Source organism: Acanthisitta chloris, unplaced genomic scaffold (genome assembly GCF_000695815.1).
Source record: "Acanthisitta chloris isolate BGI_N310 unplaced genomic scaffold, ASM69581v1 scaffold11991, whole genome shotgun sequence".
Lineage (NCBI taxonomy): Eukaryota > Metazoa > Chordata > Aves > Passeriformes > Acanthisittidae > Acanthisitta > Acanthisitta chloris.
In genome coordinates, this window is record NW_008655506.1 from 33,182 (window position 1) to 49,804 (window position 16,623).

Below are 16,623 nucleotides of genomic sequence, written 5' to 3' on the forward strand. Positions count from 1 at the left end.
TCATTTCCTGTAAAAGTAGATTGTGGCTACACTGATACATGTTTCATCACCACTCTCAGATTGGATCATTATAGGTTCCTTATACTGGCAAGTAAGGATGAAGCCTGCAAAGTTCAGCTTCTGTATAATGCAGCACTCTAGCCAGGGGCAGAGAAAGTAACCAAGAATGTGCAAAAGCAGAGCTGTTGAACTACTACTGTTCTCCTAATAAAGCAGAAGTTTTTTCCTGGAGTTATCTGTATGCGTAAGGAGATACTCTAAGCATCAAAAATAGCTCATCTTCATTGGAAATTATCAGTACTCTCAGCATAAGCAGCAAACTTAAATACTTGAATACCAGTGGTCTGGTACACCATGGTAAGACTAGAGTGCTGATCTTTCTGTCTGAAAAGCTGGCTCCTTGAGACAGAGTGTTGCCTTTGTGTAAATGCACCCAAAGTATCTTTGCCAAATCATGTATATTAAGTTATTAATGTCTTGTCTATGAAGGATTTACTGAGACTCATACGTAGTGCATGATAGTCATCTTGACTCAACACGTGTTTAAAATATCACTAGTCTAACTGAGAGTTTCTGTTAGAGTTGGCCATTTGATCCTTACTTGGCCAATCAGTACTGTCAGAGTACCTTTACAGAGATTCCAGTGAGGTTTTACTCTACATTGAAGATACCATCTTTCCAGTTGTTTTGACTGACAGCTTCATGGTTACTCTGCACTCGTAGCAGTCTACAAAAGATCTCTGCTAGGCGACATTGCCCTAAACTCTGTAATAGGAACTTCAGGTAGTCATTGCAGAATGGAAGAAAGGACATCTCCAGATAAGACATTTAGCTTCAGGGCTGTTATCTGCTATTACTGTATTAAGTAATTTGACATCTCTGATATTAAAGAGCACAATTTGTACTCAGTTCAGGTAAATAGAAGGATGCTGTATGGCATTGCATCAGAAAGCCCAAGAAGTGTTGCAAAGGTGTTTGTCTCTCAAATTATCCAATTTTGTAGAAGATAATAAGGTATGCAAAGGGTCCTTCATTCAAGGAACTGCACATAAAAAATAGCTTAATTTTTGAAAATGCAGTGTTTTGTATACGGTTTTTAGCCACAGAAACCTCTTGTATCAAGACACTTGTCTCAAAATAAACTAATTTCATTCAGATGCATATTTGTAGAACGCACTTGGGACACATTTCTCCCAAGAGATATTTACCATATGACCTTCAGTTACTTTGAGGTGCTTATTTGAGCTGGAGTATATTTTGTAAGGATTGCATTTTTTTTCCTCCCTGTGATTATGGAGAGAAGGCAGTGGTTTTGTTGTGTTGCTGTTCTTTGCCACATATTTTTTCCTCCACTCTAATTTGATTTTTCTTTATTGGACCTTGTAAATGCTTTCAAGCACCCCTCATCCTTGAAGAGATCTACTTTTGGTCTTGGATGATCATGTCTGATACCTACAGTCCTTGACAAAGTGAGGGGCAGATACACTATTTGTTGTGCCTTGAAGTCTTGTGTCTCCAGAAGCACCTGCTAGCCAAATCTCTGGACTGCGTTTCTAAACTGGGAAATGAGAGCATCAAAATGCCAAATCATTTTCTGTTTCCCAAACTGTGTTGTCAGTCTTATAGGTACCTTGTGTGAATTGGCAAAAGAATATTTTAAGTGGCATATTTCTTCCTGATCTTTAGAGGGGTACCATGATCATCTCCTTTAGGGGGGTTTCAGTCCACTCACCAGTGGTCTGTAAGGCCTTGGGAGAAGTTCATTAAAACATAGTTCCTATGAATATAGCACTTTCCAAGGGACTCTTCCTTCACAAGGATTTTCAGGCATCTTGAACCCTGTAAATGTGAATAAAAGCAGTGAGTTCTATCAGAATTCAAAAACTCCTTCGTTCAGGTAAGGAAAACCTGAGTGAGGAAATCATTCTAGGAGTGTTCTTCCTCCACTATGGAGCCTACTGATAGATCTGACTCTTAGCTGCAGCAAGCTACATGACTGATTCAGGATGTTGGAACATTTTGTAACTTCGTAGAGTGCTTTGGCTAACTGAGATTACCTCTGCTGCTGTTACCACTTGTTTCAATATCCACAGTCGTGCTGTGAAATGAGAGATCCTTGTATTGTGTCCATGTTGGCTAGATAGAATTACTTATTGTTTTGCAGAAAAGTTTTAGTGTGGTTGATTGCAGCATCAGAAAATTTTCTAATACTGTATATTGAACTTTTCCTTTTTTTTCCCCCATATTGGAACAGTCTTTTGCCTCACCTCATAATCTGTGGCATCTTTTCTTAGCAGTTTTCATTTCTTCATCCTTCTGACTGCTGTGAGCAAAAAGAGAGGATAGTTTTTGACATTATTTTCAAGAAATGGGAGAATATTGTGTTTTGTGGTGCAGACCTCCATTTCACTGATATTCCCTGTATGGTCTTTTCTGCTGTATGTAATTGACAGTCATAGAACTCTGTTCTGGATCCTTATGACTTCCCAGACTATTTATGCCATTTTCTGTGGTGTTAGCCTTGCTTGCTTGCTTATTCTTATTCATGCCTTGAGACATGAGCAGATTATAGACACTTTGTGAGTATAACCCTGGTTGTTAAGGCCCTTTCTGAATGTCTTGAATGTTTCTACTATAGTAGTTGTCTAGGAATACTAGCTTCTTTCCAGACAGCTCTACTATTTTGGAATGTCTACAAGTATTGGGGGTTGCAATTTGCTCCCTTCTTTAAGTGCTGTGGCTGATGTAGAACCATGTAGCACACTTGATTACTTGGAGTCATCTTTCTTTGGTGTGAGGGGTTTTTTTTTGGTTTGGGTTGGTTTTTTGTGAAGGTGGGTTTTTTTCCCCTCCCCAAAAACAATCTTATGTGGTCACAGAGAAACTTGTATGGATGATAGTGTTTGCGCTGTGGAGTTGAGGTCATTGTGTTAGTTCAGGCATGTGCCTTTCTCTTTTGTCAGTCTGAACTGAGAAAGGGATTTTTGTTTGTTCTTGAATTGCTGTTTTCTGTTGGTTTTCTGCATGTTCTTACTAGCCGTCTGGTTTGTGTGCTCCTAAATACCACAACATGTTTCTTCAGAAATCTGTCTGCTGACAAGCTCTTGGGAATTCCTGATTGATTCTTAATGAGCAACTTGTCAGAATAATTTTCCCCCTTGTGTAAGTCCAAGAGGAGGCTACTTATTAGTAACAGGTGGAAGAGAGGAAAGGCAGGGCCTGGAAACTCTGTTAGTACACTTCTAGTACTGCATGATTACATAAGTTTTGATACTTTTGTTCTTGAGGCTTTGGTTTTGGGTGTGCTGGCACAGGAAAGATAAAGAATAATACATTTATAGAGAGGTCCTATGATACTTGGTCTCCTTGGTGGTTCCACATGTGTGGTGTGCTACGGTGTCACATGTGAATGTGTGTATAAATACTCAGAGAAGTTTCTTAGCAGTAATTAGAGTTCTTTGAGATGTCTGTATGCACATTCACGAACAGTATGGCTGGTCTCATTTCAGGATGCCTGTCTCAGAGGAACAGGGTTTGAGGGTTTGTTGCACATTCTTTTATTGCTGTACAAGAAGGTGCTCAAGACACACACATTGACAGTTGTGTCTATGTGAACAGTTAATCTCTGAAAAATACGCTAGTTGGTGGTAATCTTTCTTGTGGTGGTGTTAGAGGTGTATGATGATGCTGGTAGAGTTGGGTGGGGTAAGGTAATTTTGGTCTTGACCTGGTGCTGGGAGCCTTTCCCAAAGTGTGACTGCAGTGCTCATTAAGAGTGCACCCCTTTCCTTTCTGGTTCAGGATGTTCTTTCAGATTATCTGTGTCCCAACAACCAGGCATTTCTTTTGTGCAGTACCTTTTGTATGTACTTTTGGGTGCTTTGAATTTGTCAGAAAGAGGAGTTTTTGGTGTTTCAGTTGAAGTTTTACTTACGTAGCTACCTTTAAACGTCGACTACTCTGGAAACTACAAACACAGGCATTTCTTGGTTGTCTACTTCTTAAGTCTAAAAGATTTTCAGCAACTTAACAGCCTTTTGCCAGCTGTAAGTCAGTGTGTCTACAGACTCCACAGAGATGTACAGTATGAATCTTGATTATATTTTAAAGACTTGGAGCTTTCTGTCATGGTCCTGTGATTAGGACAAAACTGAAGGATGCTGCTGCCTTTTTGATCTCATTTTTACCTAGTTTTCTTCATTATGTGAATGGATATTTCTTTGATGGCAATGGCATTGTCTTTGAGAATAAGTAAGCTCTGGCTGTGTAAACTGGATGTACCTCTATCCATACCTTGTGGATTTTAGAAGATAAAAAGTCTTCTAAAAGTGATGACTGATTCTCAGTATGTACTTCTTTAGGTGTAAGAGTTCAAGTGAGATTCTTTTCTGAGGTACCAGCATTAGGAATCTTGGATTCTGCTTTTTCACTGTGTATAAAAGAGCTAGCAAATTCTGTGTGCTGTAATAGTGGTGCTCACTACCACCCAGCAATACAGAGTTAGTCCTCAGCTGGTATTATGTGAATAAGGACAGTAGATTTTTGCTCTGGCAGTATTCTATAAAGCATTTCTTAAGCTGAGTTTCAGGCACAGAAGTTTCTCTTTAATTGCTAAGTTTGTGTTGATACAAGGTCTAGATTGTCAAGTTTCTATACTTTTTTTCTGTATTATTTTGTTATCCCATAACTTGGAAGTTCTAATAATACTGACAGACTTATTCTTTTACATTGATTGCTGATGGTGGTCATTCTTTCAAGTGATTTCATGAACCCTGGAGGCATCAGCTCTGGTAATACCTTTTGTAGGAAGGGACAGCCCTGCTGGCCCAGACTTTCCAGAGGGGTGTCTGCAATATATACTCAGTGTCCAGATCCATCACTGTGTGAAAATAGCTATGTTGGTTCTGTATCCAGTAGCACACTAGGTTTGTGCAGTGCTTGGCTCAAAATATTAAGTCCTACCAGAACCTGAATGTGTTGGGAAGTGCATTGTAGATGTAACCAATCTAGCTGTGCAAGAGCAAACTCAGGTACAGAAGTGGCAACATTTCAGTCCAGCATTGGTGGGGAGAAATAGAAGATCTGATTTTTATATTTGAAAGTGTGGTTTATTTGGTTGGGGTTTTTTATTATGTGTATATATAAGGTATTTTTATATTTAGCAATAAGCTGTATCCTCACTTCCTAGCATTTTAATAAGAATTAAGCTGACTTTGTTACTAAAGCTTCCATTTTTTTAAAACTCTCATATTTGACTGTTAGTGCTTCAAGTGAAAGGAAGGTATGTATGCCCAAAATATGAATGGAATAAAATCCAAGTGTATCAATTTGCCTGGTGCATAATGAAGATGGAGAACACATACATATATTTTTCCTTTTTAGTGTTCTTAGAGAGTTCTAAGTGGTGTCATGTTAAGAGTTCATGTGAATGTCACTGTTAATAGGCATTCTTTCAGGAGTAGCAATTAATCGAGAAAATGGGATTTTTTTTTAAAAAAAAAAAGGTGCTAGCAACATCAGGTTAGCCATTAAAGTTGCTTTTGTTTCAGTTTTGGAAGTAATTACCTTTAAGGAGAAAAGGAGAACATGCATGAACAGTGTATACATTCTGCTTTAACAGATATCTGTCTAACATGGTGGTTAAGTCTAGATTTTACTTTTTTGCATCAGGTCAGCTTTCAATGTAAAAGAGTATTTGAGTTTAATGGGTTTTTTTTCCTTTGAGAAATCTATATGACATTATATCTGGATTAAAGCTGTGCTATGGAATACATGTTCATTAACTATATTAAACAGACAAAATTTAAATTTGTGTTAAAATATCTCTTGCCACTTTGGTGCATAAGCAGTTCCTAGGTGAAAGAAATAAACATGGAGCTTCCTGGAATCATGTTGAGAGGTTAATGCATTTTAATCTTAATTGGTTTTAAACTAGACAGTAAGGCAGATAAATACCTGTATGCTGACCTTGTTTAAAAAAAAGTTGTGCGATCAACCTGTATTGTGTATCTTTTAAATGAATTGTGATTCCTTTTCCAGGCCTTAGATGGTCAAAATATTTATAATGCTTGCTGTACCCTACGGATTGATTTTTCCAAATTGGTGAATTTGAATGTCAAGTACAACAACGATAAAAGCAGGGACTACACCCGTCCTGATCTTCCTTCTGGTGATGGACAGCCAGCACTGGACCCAGCTATTGCTGCAGCATTTGCAAAGGAGACCTCTCTTCTAGGTATGATGCTGACATTGTTTTTCTGTATGTGATGAAAATGTTTATTAATCCTTTGAACAACTAAAGATCTTAAATTGCAGTAGTGTCCAAAGGCCCATTCAGGGTTCAGTGTATGTTGTGATCTGAATTGTAGTAACACAGTTACAATGCCTTTAGAAGTACTGCAAAAATGAATGAAAGAATGCCTGATGAAATGTGCGGAGTATTAGGAAAAATCAAGTTAGTTCAGCTTTTATCCCCAAGTCTGTCCTCCCCTCTTTCATACATTCCTGTCAGCTGCTACTAGCCACCATGCCCACCCTCCCACCGAGTTTGTAAGAGAGACTTAAGGTGATTTACATGCTTCTTTCTTCAAGCTAATTCTTATTTGTAATATCAAATTATGAAAAAACCATTTTGCTGGTTTTCTTCAATGAGGAAAGATTATGCTCCTTGCTTAAAAAACCAAAACCCATGGTGCTAGTCTGTGGTTTCTGTGAATAAAATGAGAAAAATCTGTAGTTGCACTTCTGGTGCTATGATACGGTGAGTTCTAATATCCTGTCAGCCTCTGAGTCTATCAGAAGTTGGTGAAATGCTCTGAGAAAGATACAGAGATATCTGTCTTCTGACTATTACAAAAATAATCAATGCATACTCCTACTCCTGTCAAATTGCTGTTTTTTTGGTGAGAACACCTTTCACTCTTTAGAATGTAATAGTACTCAGATATAGAATCATTACTTTTATAAAAGCTGATTTATTATGTTGTGATCATTGTTCTTCCCACTTAGTCTTTTTCTTATTTTTTTTCTTTCATAATTTCTCATTTTTGTTCAGAAGAAAACATAACAGATTTTGTGGTTTTTTTATACAGGCTGGACCAACTTGAAGTAAGTCTGGCTTAATGTAGGAAAGAGGGGCCTGTGCTCCCTCTGTGTTACAAAAGATAGAAGGCACTTAGTGAATGATGTGGGCCCAGGAAGAGGGTCAATATTGTAGTTAGGGCTACCGAACGCTCTGCTGTATTTGCCCCTTTTCTGAAATCACATTACTTGAAGGATATATTTCGTATCTAGGTGTAAATTACACACAAACCCACTTCCCACAGATTTGGGAACACTTGACTTCGTAATCTCCAGTGACTTGCAAAATGATGTATCACTTGTAGCTACAGCAAGAGTTTTAGAAAGTAAAGCATTAAGGAATGTCTCAGAAGAACATGTAGCTAAAGTGTGTTTTCTTTCTTCTTCTCTTTTAGCTTCCCATAGTTTAAAAATTGAAATCTCTCATTTCATGGTTCGATAGGGAAGGTGGCTGCATGTTTGCGAAGAAGTTTGACACCATAGAGACGAGTGTTGTAGAAACACCCTTGGGGCTGTTAGTAATTCTTTTGTCAGTGCCTGATGACCAGAATATAGACATGGTGCTGCAGTATGAGTAGTAACTAGACAAAAGCAGAGTAAGGCTGCTTATTAATTAGACCCGTAATATTAGGTGTTGTAAGGAAGAGATTTAGGAGAGGAGAGAGTTAAAGAAAGATTCATGAGTTATAAACCAGTTCCAAATGCAGCACTGCTTATGTAACTCTGACATTTTCCTGAATCTTGAGAAGTTGCTTTCTAGTCTCAGCCTTACTGACATATTTCTTTGTATATAATACTTACAGTATGCATCAAATTAACAGGTTTAATTTGCTTGTCATGGTGAAATCACACTCTGAGGATGTTTGAATCTTTGCATTACTTTGGTTATTTTTAACTGGGGTTACTATACTCACTGCAATTATCCAAGTGACTTTAGTGGACTTGAAGTTCTAGTGTTTTAGTCCTGAAAGTCACTTAGTTGCTTCTGTGATTTTTGTCTGCAAAACTGCATCTTTTCTAATCTTTTGATTTTAATCACTCATCATCTTGTGTATATTAAAGATACTTGCTAGTAAAATTATGAAGATTACAGTCATTAATTAAATATTTTAATTCTCACTCTCTGGATGGACCTCCTTAAATACACTGCTTTTCCAAGCAGCAGGAAAATAAAAGGTACATGGCATGAGTAACTTTTGATTGCAACTTTGGAACGTTTTCAGAACATTCGTGAAATCAGTCATGTTTATTTTGATAAGTAGTGCAGACTATAAATCGTGGTTGGATTATTATTGGTCATTAGTTGTCAGATGGGAATGGTGCTTGTTTGAGTATGGAAGAACAGAGTTCGCATTCTAGGCTGCTTAATGTGTAAAAAGGCACAAAATATAAATGATATAAATAAGAGAAGAGAGAATAGAAAAACTCACAAACCAAAATGAATGCTTGTGCGTACAGTTTATAGCTGTATTTGTATTCAGCTACTCAGAAGGGTGAGGAGGCTTCAGAGTTCAGAGAGGTATGAAATGGAGGTTGGCAAACTTATGACTATGGCAGAATGATAGCAGCAGCCTTCCTCCTCATTCTTTTTTATCTTGATGTTTTATGTCCTTTTACTTGATACAGAATTTCTTTCTGTAATGTTGATAAAGATGTCTTCAACATATACTCAGTGTCTGCTGTGCCCTATTCACATGTGATTCCCAGAGGGCATGTTTCTCCATGAAAGAGTAGAGCTCTGTTTTGAGCTTAATGTGATGCTCTTCAGGTTCCTTGTTCTTTAGCATGCTCAACAAGAATGCCATGAAGTTGAACCTGTGGCATTCTTGTTAAAATTCTTGCTGTAGCTGTATGTGTGTAATGAGATTGCTAACAGCAAACATGGTAAGGACTCACTTCTGCTTTTTGCTTATGTTAAGCTATTATATGCTGGAGACTTCTATGAAACTTTGGTTCCTTTTTGTTGTTGGCTTTCTGACAGTATAATGTAATTCATATGTCAGAAGTGAGATTTAGGCAGACCATTTTGTGAGTTGACAGGTGTGTGTCTGGTTAGTCTTGGTGTTTAAATCTGCATTAATATGAAACCATTACATACCTCAATTTCCTTCTGGATGGAATTAACCCTTCTCTTCTGTAAATGTAACTTTATGATGCAGTGTAGTAACACTTGTAGCTTTGTAAGCTGCTACACAGATTGTATGAGAACCTGCTATCTTCCTCGAAGCCATTCAGGCTCAGTATAAGAAACGGGAAAGTAACTAGTAGAAAAGGATGGTGGTTACTTAATATAGAGCCACAAAAAAGGTTTATAGTAGGACTAGGACTAACTCCAGTTCCCAGTCACAGTTGTGCTTATCTGTGTTAAGATTACTACCACTGCCTGTGGTTTCACACATAAATTCATAATATATTTTAGTATAGGTTTAATTTCCATATTATTAAAATGGCACTAGTGATTTGCATTTCAGAAGTAATGCAAAAGGATAAATTGAGGGGGAATAAATAATGTGACATGCTGTATTTGAACTTCATTGAGGAAAAATACCTCAAAAAGCTAGGAAAAAGATTTACAATATTTGGAGGTTTTCATTGAGATCCTGAAAAAGCAAAAAACTTCCTATAGTTGTTGGAAGCTGAAATAAAACTAGTGACAGATTTCTAATACTGATTGATCATGTTGACAAAGTAGCTAAATAGTTTCAGGTAAGTCCTCAAATCTTAAATAGTGTGTTACATGGTAACTAATAATCATAATGGAAGATGTTCTTATTTTTATTTACTAGAAATTTTTGACTTACTTAAATCATAGTGGCAAATCAGAGTGCAGTGGAGACTACAGAACAAGAATTCTGTTTGCTGTGTCTTTGTAATTTGTCTGACCTTCCCAAGAAATGAGATCTATGTGTGCTGTGTAATCAGTTCGAAACATATCAATCAAATAGATGATCCTAGCCCGCACGCATCATTACTCATTCATCTACTACATCCTCAGCTGTGATGAAATAAGGTGTCAGAAATCTTTGAGACTGTAAATTGGACATCTTTTCAACGAGTCTTATTATCTTTTGAAAGGAGAAAATTACTAGTGGACAAAATGAGCTAGTTTCAAATGAATTATCAGAAGGTGATTTTTTTCTTTTTTTCTTCTGTTTTCGTACCTCACATATGAAAAGAAAGATATGTTCTCCCTCCTCTTTCTCCCCCCAAAAAAGTTGCAGGAGATCTTACAGAAAAAAAATATTTGGATAAACAACAGCTGTATTAGACTGAATCACAACAAACAAAATATTTTATGTAAGAACTACTTATAATTACAAATACTAACACGAAATAATACTTTAACCCCAATTTAGATATTGTTTAATATTACAGCTGGAACTACGTTCTTGTGCTTAGAAGTCCCACAACTTTATCCCTTGCTGTCATCATTGGCTTTCTTTGTTATCAATTTCCACTAATGCCACATTTTAAGATTCCTCTTAGTCATTTTGAAGGATAATGATTAAAAACATTTTTGTAGGAATGGTGTTGAATTAATCTTTGGTTTTAATGTCTTCAGTGGGACCAAAGACTGTCCTGTGGGCAGTCTGATGCTATGAAGCATTTTGCCTTTTGAAGTATGAATTACTCAGCTGTGCTGTGCCCAGCTATGGAAAGAGCCATAAAAACTCCTGGTTATCTTTAGATTCCTTTATTCCTAAAAATGCTGGGTTGGCTAAAAGCTTCTAAGGTTAGGGAGAGTTTGCCTTCACATAGTAGATGATGTAATATGCTCTATTACCATGACATTTTCTAAAACTTAAGTGATTGCTATTGACCTAGTATGAAATAAGTTGTTTTCCTTCAGGTGGACATCTGTCATGCCTTAGTGTCCTGGAAAAATATTTTGCTACATCAGTGTCCTTTTAGTGAACTTTGTGCAATGTGCAAATGCAGTGTTGATCAAATATGATAAAGCTGTTCCTGCATAAACTATTTATAGGGCATATGTATCACAAGAACCTTTCATGAATCCTGGGAATAGCACACTTGCCTGGTATCCCAGTGACATGATCAGGCAGAACCAACACATCTCTACAGGATCTGAGTTTCCTTGGAAAAAGAAAAGTAAAAGTACAACTGAAGGTTTAGCTAACAGTAACATGCTCCTTCAGAGAACTGGATAGCAAAAGCCACAGAGCATGTTGAATCTTGAATTTAGAAGGTTGCCTCCTCACCTCGTATTAAGGCTGTGAGAGATAAACACACCTTTTCATGTGACCACCTCCAGTGCTGTATGTTCAGTCAAGCATCCACTTGAAGTGCAAAATGTCTCTCAAAGGGTGACAAAATAAAGAGGCAGAGTGTTTATTCTTACAGATTTAATCAGCATTTACTTTAGACCATTTTGATAAACTAGACACTTTTAAGCATTTTGGAATGCAGTGGAAAGAGTTTTGGTGCACAATAAAGTTTATTTGAAAGCAAGTACTTCTTGCACTTCATCACTTTTTAGGCTTGATTTGAATAAAAAATTTTCCATATTTCTCTTCCCTATGTTAATTCAGCAGCATTTTGCAGCCCTGTGGATGACTTTTAACAGTGGAATGGTCTGCTTTGTGGAGTGTTCTGTGCAACACTTGTACTGACATAGGAACTTTGCTTTTAAACGACTTGTGTGTGTTTCGTAAAATATGCTTTATTTTAAAATTAGGGCTTCCTGTTGCAGCTGTTCCAGGAGCTCTGAGTCCTTTGGCTATTCCAAATGCTGCTGCTGCAGCTGCAGCTGCTGCTGCTGGCCGTGTGGGAATGCCTGGAGTTTCAGCTGGTAGCAATACAGTCCTCCTGGTTAGCAATTTGAATGAAGAGGTCAGTAAAACAATTTTACTTCCCCCTGCCACCTTTAGTCACACTTCATTTGTCAGTATTTTATAATTTCTTTGCATTTGCCCTCTTACATTTGGATTTTAAGCTCAAAGTATTTTTTGTTGGTTTGTTTGGTTTTTTTTAATAATCTCCCAAAGTTAATTTCAAAGTCATTAGTGTTAAATGCATTTTTTTTTACAGGTAGCTAACAACTTTCAATAACCTGTAATAGTTAGCTACCTGTTTTTTCCAAGAAAAATGTGGATAACTACTGCATGTTTGACATTGAAATCGAAAGCTTTATTTTTGCAAAATGGCAACTATGCTTTCTTTTGGTATTATAATCATGTAAACAAGAATTTCTGTTTTGTTTTTAATTGTTTGCTGTTTCATTTCATGCTTGTATCTCACATTTTAAGGTCTTAATTTATGTGAACTACTCTAACACATTTTTCTTTGAAGGTTCTCCCAAAGATCTTGACAAGGCACTCTTCCAGTCTCTCTTAGTAATTTTTTTTCTTTGCAGTTACACATTTGTCTTTAAAAAAAAAAAAAAAAAAGAAAAAAGGTGGTGGCAGAGCATTTTCACCTTAGCTGTATCTTTCTTGCTAACTCTGAAATCTTAAGGGTTTAATTTAGTTTTGCATTTTTACTGTCCTTTACATTTATTTTGATGGCTGTGAAAGCTGGTATGAAATGTGGGAAGTTTGTATCAGTCTAGCTGTTCCATTTTTAACTGGCCTCTGTCACTGTAAATCATTAAGCTTTTTTTATCATCTGGTACTATTCTGTCATCCACAGTCTTGCATGTTAAAATGTTTTAGATCAGAGTGCCATTTTGAAAGATTTTTTGCCTGCATTTCATAACCAGCCATGCTTACGCAATTAAAGTTTAAATTTTAAAATTTCTATTGCATGCTTTTTTTAATTTTATTTTCATGTTGAGATGAAATACTGTAGTTTACTCTTAATATGAATGTACTTTACCCATATTTGTCTTGGGTGACTACATTTTACTCAGTTTTTCTTGTACAGTACATAAACCAACCATTTTCTGACCAAATTCCTGCATTTCCTATGTACTGACCTATATTTTATTTTTTTTTTGTTCCCCACTTCCTTATTTTTTTTTCTTCTGCATTGCTGTATTCCCTCCCCCATTTCATCCTTTTCCCTTTGTGTTCAACTTCCCTTTCCTTGTCTTTACCCAAATTCCCGTGCCCTTCCCTGTCTTACCCTTCTCCTCATCTTTGTCTACGTTCCCTGTCTTCATTCCCTATGTTCATGCTTCTGTGCTTGAACAAAATGTTCCTCGGACCAACTTGCCCCAATTAACCGCCTTGAAACCATGATCCATGACCACCTCACCATTCTGCGGGAACCACCCTTCGTTATGGATGATCTGTTCATCTCCGAAAAAAATCTCTTCTTGTCTTACGCTGCTTGCTCTTCTCTCCTTCTAAAGATGGTTACGCCCCAAAGTCTGTTTACCCTCTTCGGTATGTTATTGTTAGCACTATACTTTTATTATTGATTTGGTTTTGGTTTTTATGGTTTCTGTTTGGTTGGTTTTTTTGTTTCACCTTAATTCTTATTTGTAGCTAGCCCTTTGGCTTAAAGTTGAAGAGTAAATCTTTTGCTATTTTTCTTTTGCTGTTTAAAACTCTCCATAGACACAGATTTTCTTTTAATGCATGCTAATATATTTTGCATGGTCTTTAATTTAATATCATTCACATAGCTTTGAGGGTTTATCAGAAATTATTCTTTTCAAAATTCACTATTCAAAATCTTTATCTCCTTTATTCATTTGTGAGTGTGTTGAGTTTGAGTGAGTGATCTTGTTGCTGTCTGAATGTTCCATTGATATGTCAAAATATATTACTTAGGTGACTGGCTTTAAAATGAACTTTTTCTTTTGGGTTACTTTTGACTTTGAAAAGGCGTTTATGGTGATGTGCAGCGTGTGAAGATTTTATACAATAAGAAAGATAGTGCTCTTATACAGATGGCTGATGGAAACCAGTCACAGCTGGGTAAGATTAGTTTTCTGTTTATTCCTATTAGTCTAAGCACTGGGAAATTAGGCTGTGTAAAAACAGGTGAACTAAGCATGTTTACATTTGTCAGTTTGTCTTTCCTTCTGGTTACCCACAAGATCCAAAATCTTATTGCATGCACTTGTGTTTCAGGAGGTCTGCACTGTAGCCTAACTGAATTCAACAGCTGAATCACATGTGATGATGTTTAAATAAAACTAAATATTTACTAGAGTCTGCAGACCTAGTTCTTGATTCTAGTCTTTTAGCACATTGGCCCTTTGATTTGCTTGGGTGTTTTTCTACTTTGCTTGTGTGATGTACCACAAGCTATTGAAAAGTAATGCTCAATTGGATAAACTTGTCTTTTTCAGCCATGAGCCATCTTAATGGACAAAAAATGTATGGAAAGATTATTCGGGTTACCCTTTCTAAACATCAGACAGTACAACTACCTCGAGAGGGACTTGATGACCAAGGGCTGACTAAAGATTTTGGCAATTCACCTTTGCATCGTTTCAAGAAACCTGGTTCAAAAAACTTTCAAAATATATTCCCTCCTTCTGCAACACTTCATCTGTCCAATATTCCGTAAGTGTTCATGTCAGTAATGCAGTAATATAAATGTGAATCACAACACACTGACTGATGATTTCCTGCTTATGCTCGTTTTCTTTCTCTGTAGACCATCAGTAGCAGAAGAGGATCTACGCACATTGTTTGCTAACACTGGAGGCACTGTGAAAGCATTTAAATTTTTTCAGTAAGTACCTTTCCTGCACATAACTCTTAACAAAAAAGCTTTTGCTGCACATCTTAAGAAAAATTACATATCAAATAGCAAACTTGAGGAGCAACCCTGTAGTGTTCGAGTTCCTAATTCCATTATTTTGTTTCAGAAGAGATCACAAGATGGCACTCCTTCAGATGTCAACAGTAGAAGAAGCTATTCAGGCTTTGATTGATCTTCACAATTACAATCTGGGAGAGAGTCACCATCTGAGAGTTTCTTTCTCTAAGTCAACTATTTAAAAAGGCAGATTGAGAATGAAGGTGTATTGCATTGTTTGGTGTTGTCACCTATTGACTGTTCAGGAAAGTGGGGACCAGAGTTTGTCTTCTGTTTTTTTTATTTTTTTCATGCTGTTATCATTCCTTGATTGTTTTAAAAAATAAAAAAAAAATAAATAAAAAAAAGCAGTGATATTAACTGCTGTAGTTCAACTGTTGTTTAGATAAACCATCGTTTTGTTTAAAAGTTTTCAAGTTAATACCACAGTTTTTCAACTTAGTTGACGTACGTGCCTTAAAAAGGAAAACTAGTACTGCTGAAATTGCATAACTAGTAAGAAGCAAATTTGGTTGTCTGGGGCACATTGTTACATGATAATTTAAATATGTTTAGGTGGGGTGTGTAAAAAGGTTAAGTTTTTGTTTCTCTTGTTTGATAGATTTCTTTATCTGCTGGCTTGTCACTTATTTTTCTTTTTAATTGGATAAGATGCATTATACTGAAAGAGTAAAATGACCTAATTTGGTTTTTTTGCTACTTTTTGCTTTGTGGTTTTTTTTCTTTTTTAAAGGCCTTTTGTATTTCATTGTTCTGGTCTAGATTCAGTTATGAATGTAGGCATTAGTTAAAATTAACAAGGTACAGAATATTAATTTCTTAAAGGACAAAAAGTGACTTCTGTGACTTTGAGCCCTATGTGAAAAGCATTGTGGAATCTTAACCTTTTTGTACACACTCTTGTGGGATGTATCATATAAATGTCAGCACTAAGTAATGTCTTGTTTGTGGCTGAATATTTTTCGTAGATGTTTTTGAAGTTGACATGACTTATGTGCATTTCAATATATATTGCCATCTTTAGTTTGTAATTAAGATATGGAATATGGTTGTGGATTTCTGAGCATGTACAGACTGGTCAAGCTAGTTCAGGAAATGGTGCATGTATTTTTCGATGACGAAGGAAGTTTGCTGCAGATGCTTGCAGGAAATTTTGTGGCAGTTTCCTAAAACTGACAACCAGGTGGGACCAAAGTTTATGTGCCTTTAGTCTTAATTTACCTTGCATTGTAATATTCAGTTTTAATAAATCTCTTCAAAATATTTTGTATTTAGAAATTGATCTGACTTTACTATAAACATGGCTCAGAATCTACAGATCCAGTTAATTTGAAAGCAGTTCTCTGTCAGTCTGAACTGTTATCTTGATTCTGTTTAAATGACCAATACTTTTTGAAATTGATGTACTTAGTTTGAAGATTCATAGATTCTGTTATCTATGTAGAAAAAGAAAAGGTCATGTATATTTTATATTAGTTGAGTTTTTACATCTTTAGAATTGTAAAATTCAGTATAGTTTGAAAGTGGCACAATTAAAAATTAATTTTCTAACAAAGTTGGGAGGTTTGATGGTTGTTTAATTTCATTTTGTGTGTACTCTGCTTACCTCTGTAGCATGCTCAATAAACACTTCTGTAGCTCTGTATTCACCTTTTCTGTCTTTCTCTGCTGCTTTCTATCTCTCCTCTTCTTTGTTTTTCACTTCTACTGTGCTTCTAAATTCATGTTTATTCTCTGCCAGGGTGGGAAAAGCATAATACTAAAAACTACTATTTATGGCTTTTTACCATAAATCTGATGCTGTGA

The 16,623-nt window shown here is 36.3% G+C and overlaps 1 protein-coding gene across 6 annotated transcripts in view; it reads left to right on the forward strand.

The window, feature by feature from the left end:
- The window catches only part of PTBP2 (polypyrimidine tract binding protein 2), a 48,220-nt gene extending 31,848 nt beyond the window's left edge, over nucleotides 1–16,372 (forward strand). For 2 of the 6 annotated variants that reach the window (XM_009083931.1, XM_009083936.1), the window contains 7 exons: nucleotides 6,040–6,235; nucleotides 11,777–11,931; nucleotides 13,394–13,427; nucleotides 13,872–13,964; nucleotides 14,342–14,558; nucleotides 14,653–14,730; nucleotides 14,870–16,372. In XM_009083931.1, coding sequence (XP_009082179.1) covers nucleotides 6,040–6,235; nucleotides 11,777–11,931; nucleotides 13,394–13,427; nucleotides 13,872–13,964; nucleotides 14,342–14,558; nucleotides 14,653–14,730; nucleotides 14,870–14,999 — 903 coding nt within the window. In that variant the 3' untranslated portion in view covers nucleotides 15,000–16,372. Of the gene's footprint in view, nucleotides 1–6,039; nucleotides 6,236–11,776; nucleotides 11,932–13,393; nucleotides 13,428–13,871; nucleotides 13,965–14,341; nucleotides 14,559–14,652; nucleotides 14,731–14,866 lie in introns of all 6 variants that reach the window. The other 4 variants (XM_009083933.1, XM_009083937.1, XM_009083932.1 and 1 more) reach the window with 3 other exon arrangements.
- Nucleotides 16,373–16,623: the final 251 nt, after the last annotated feature.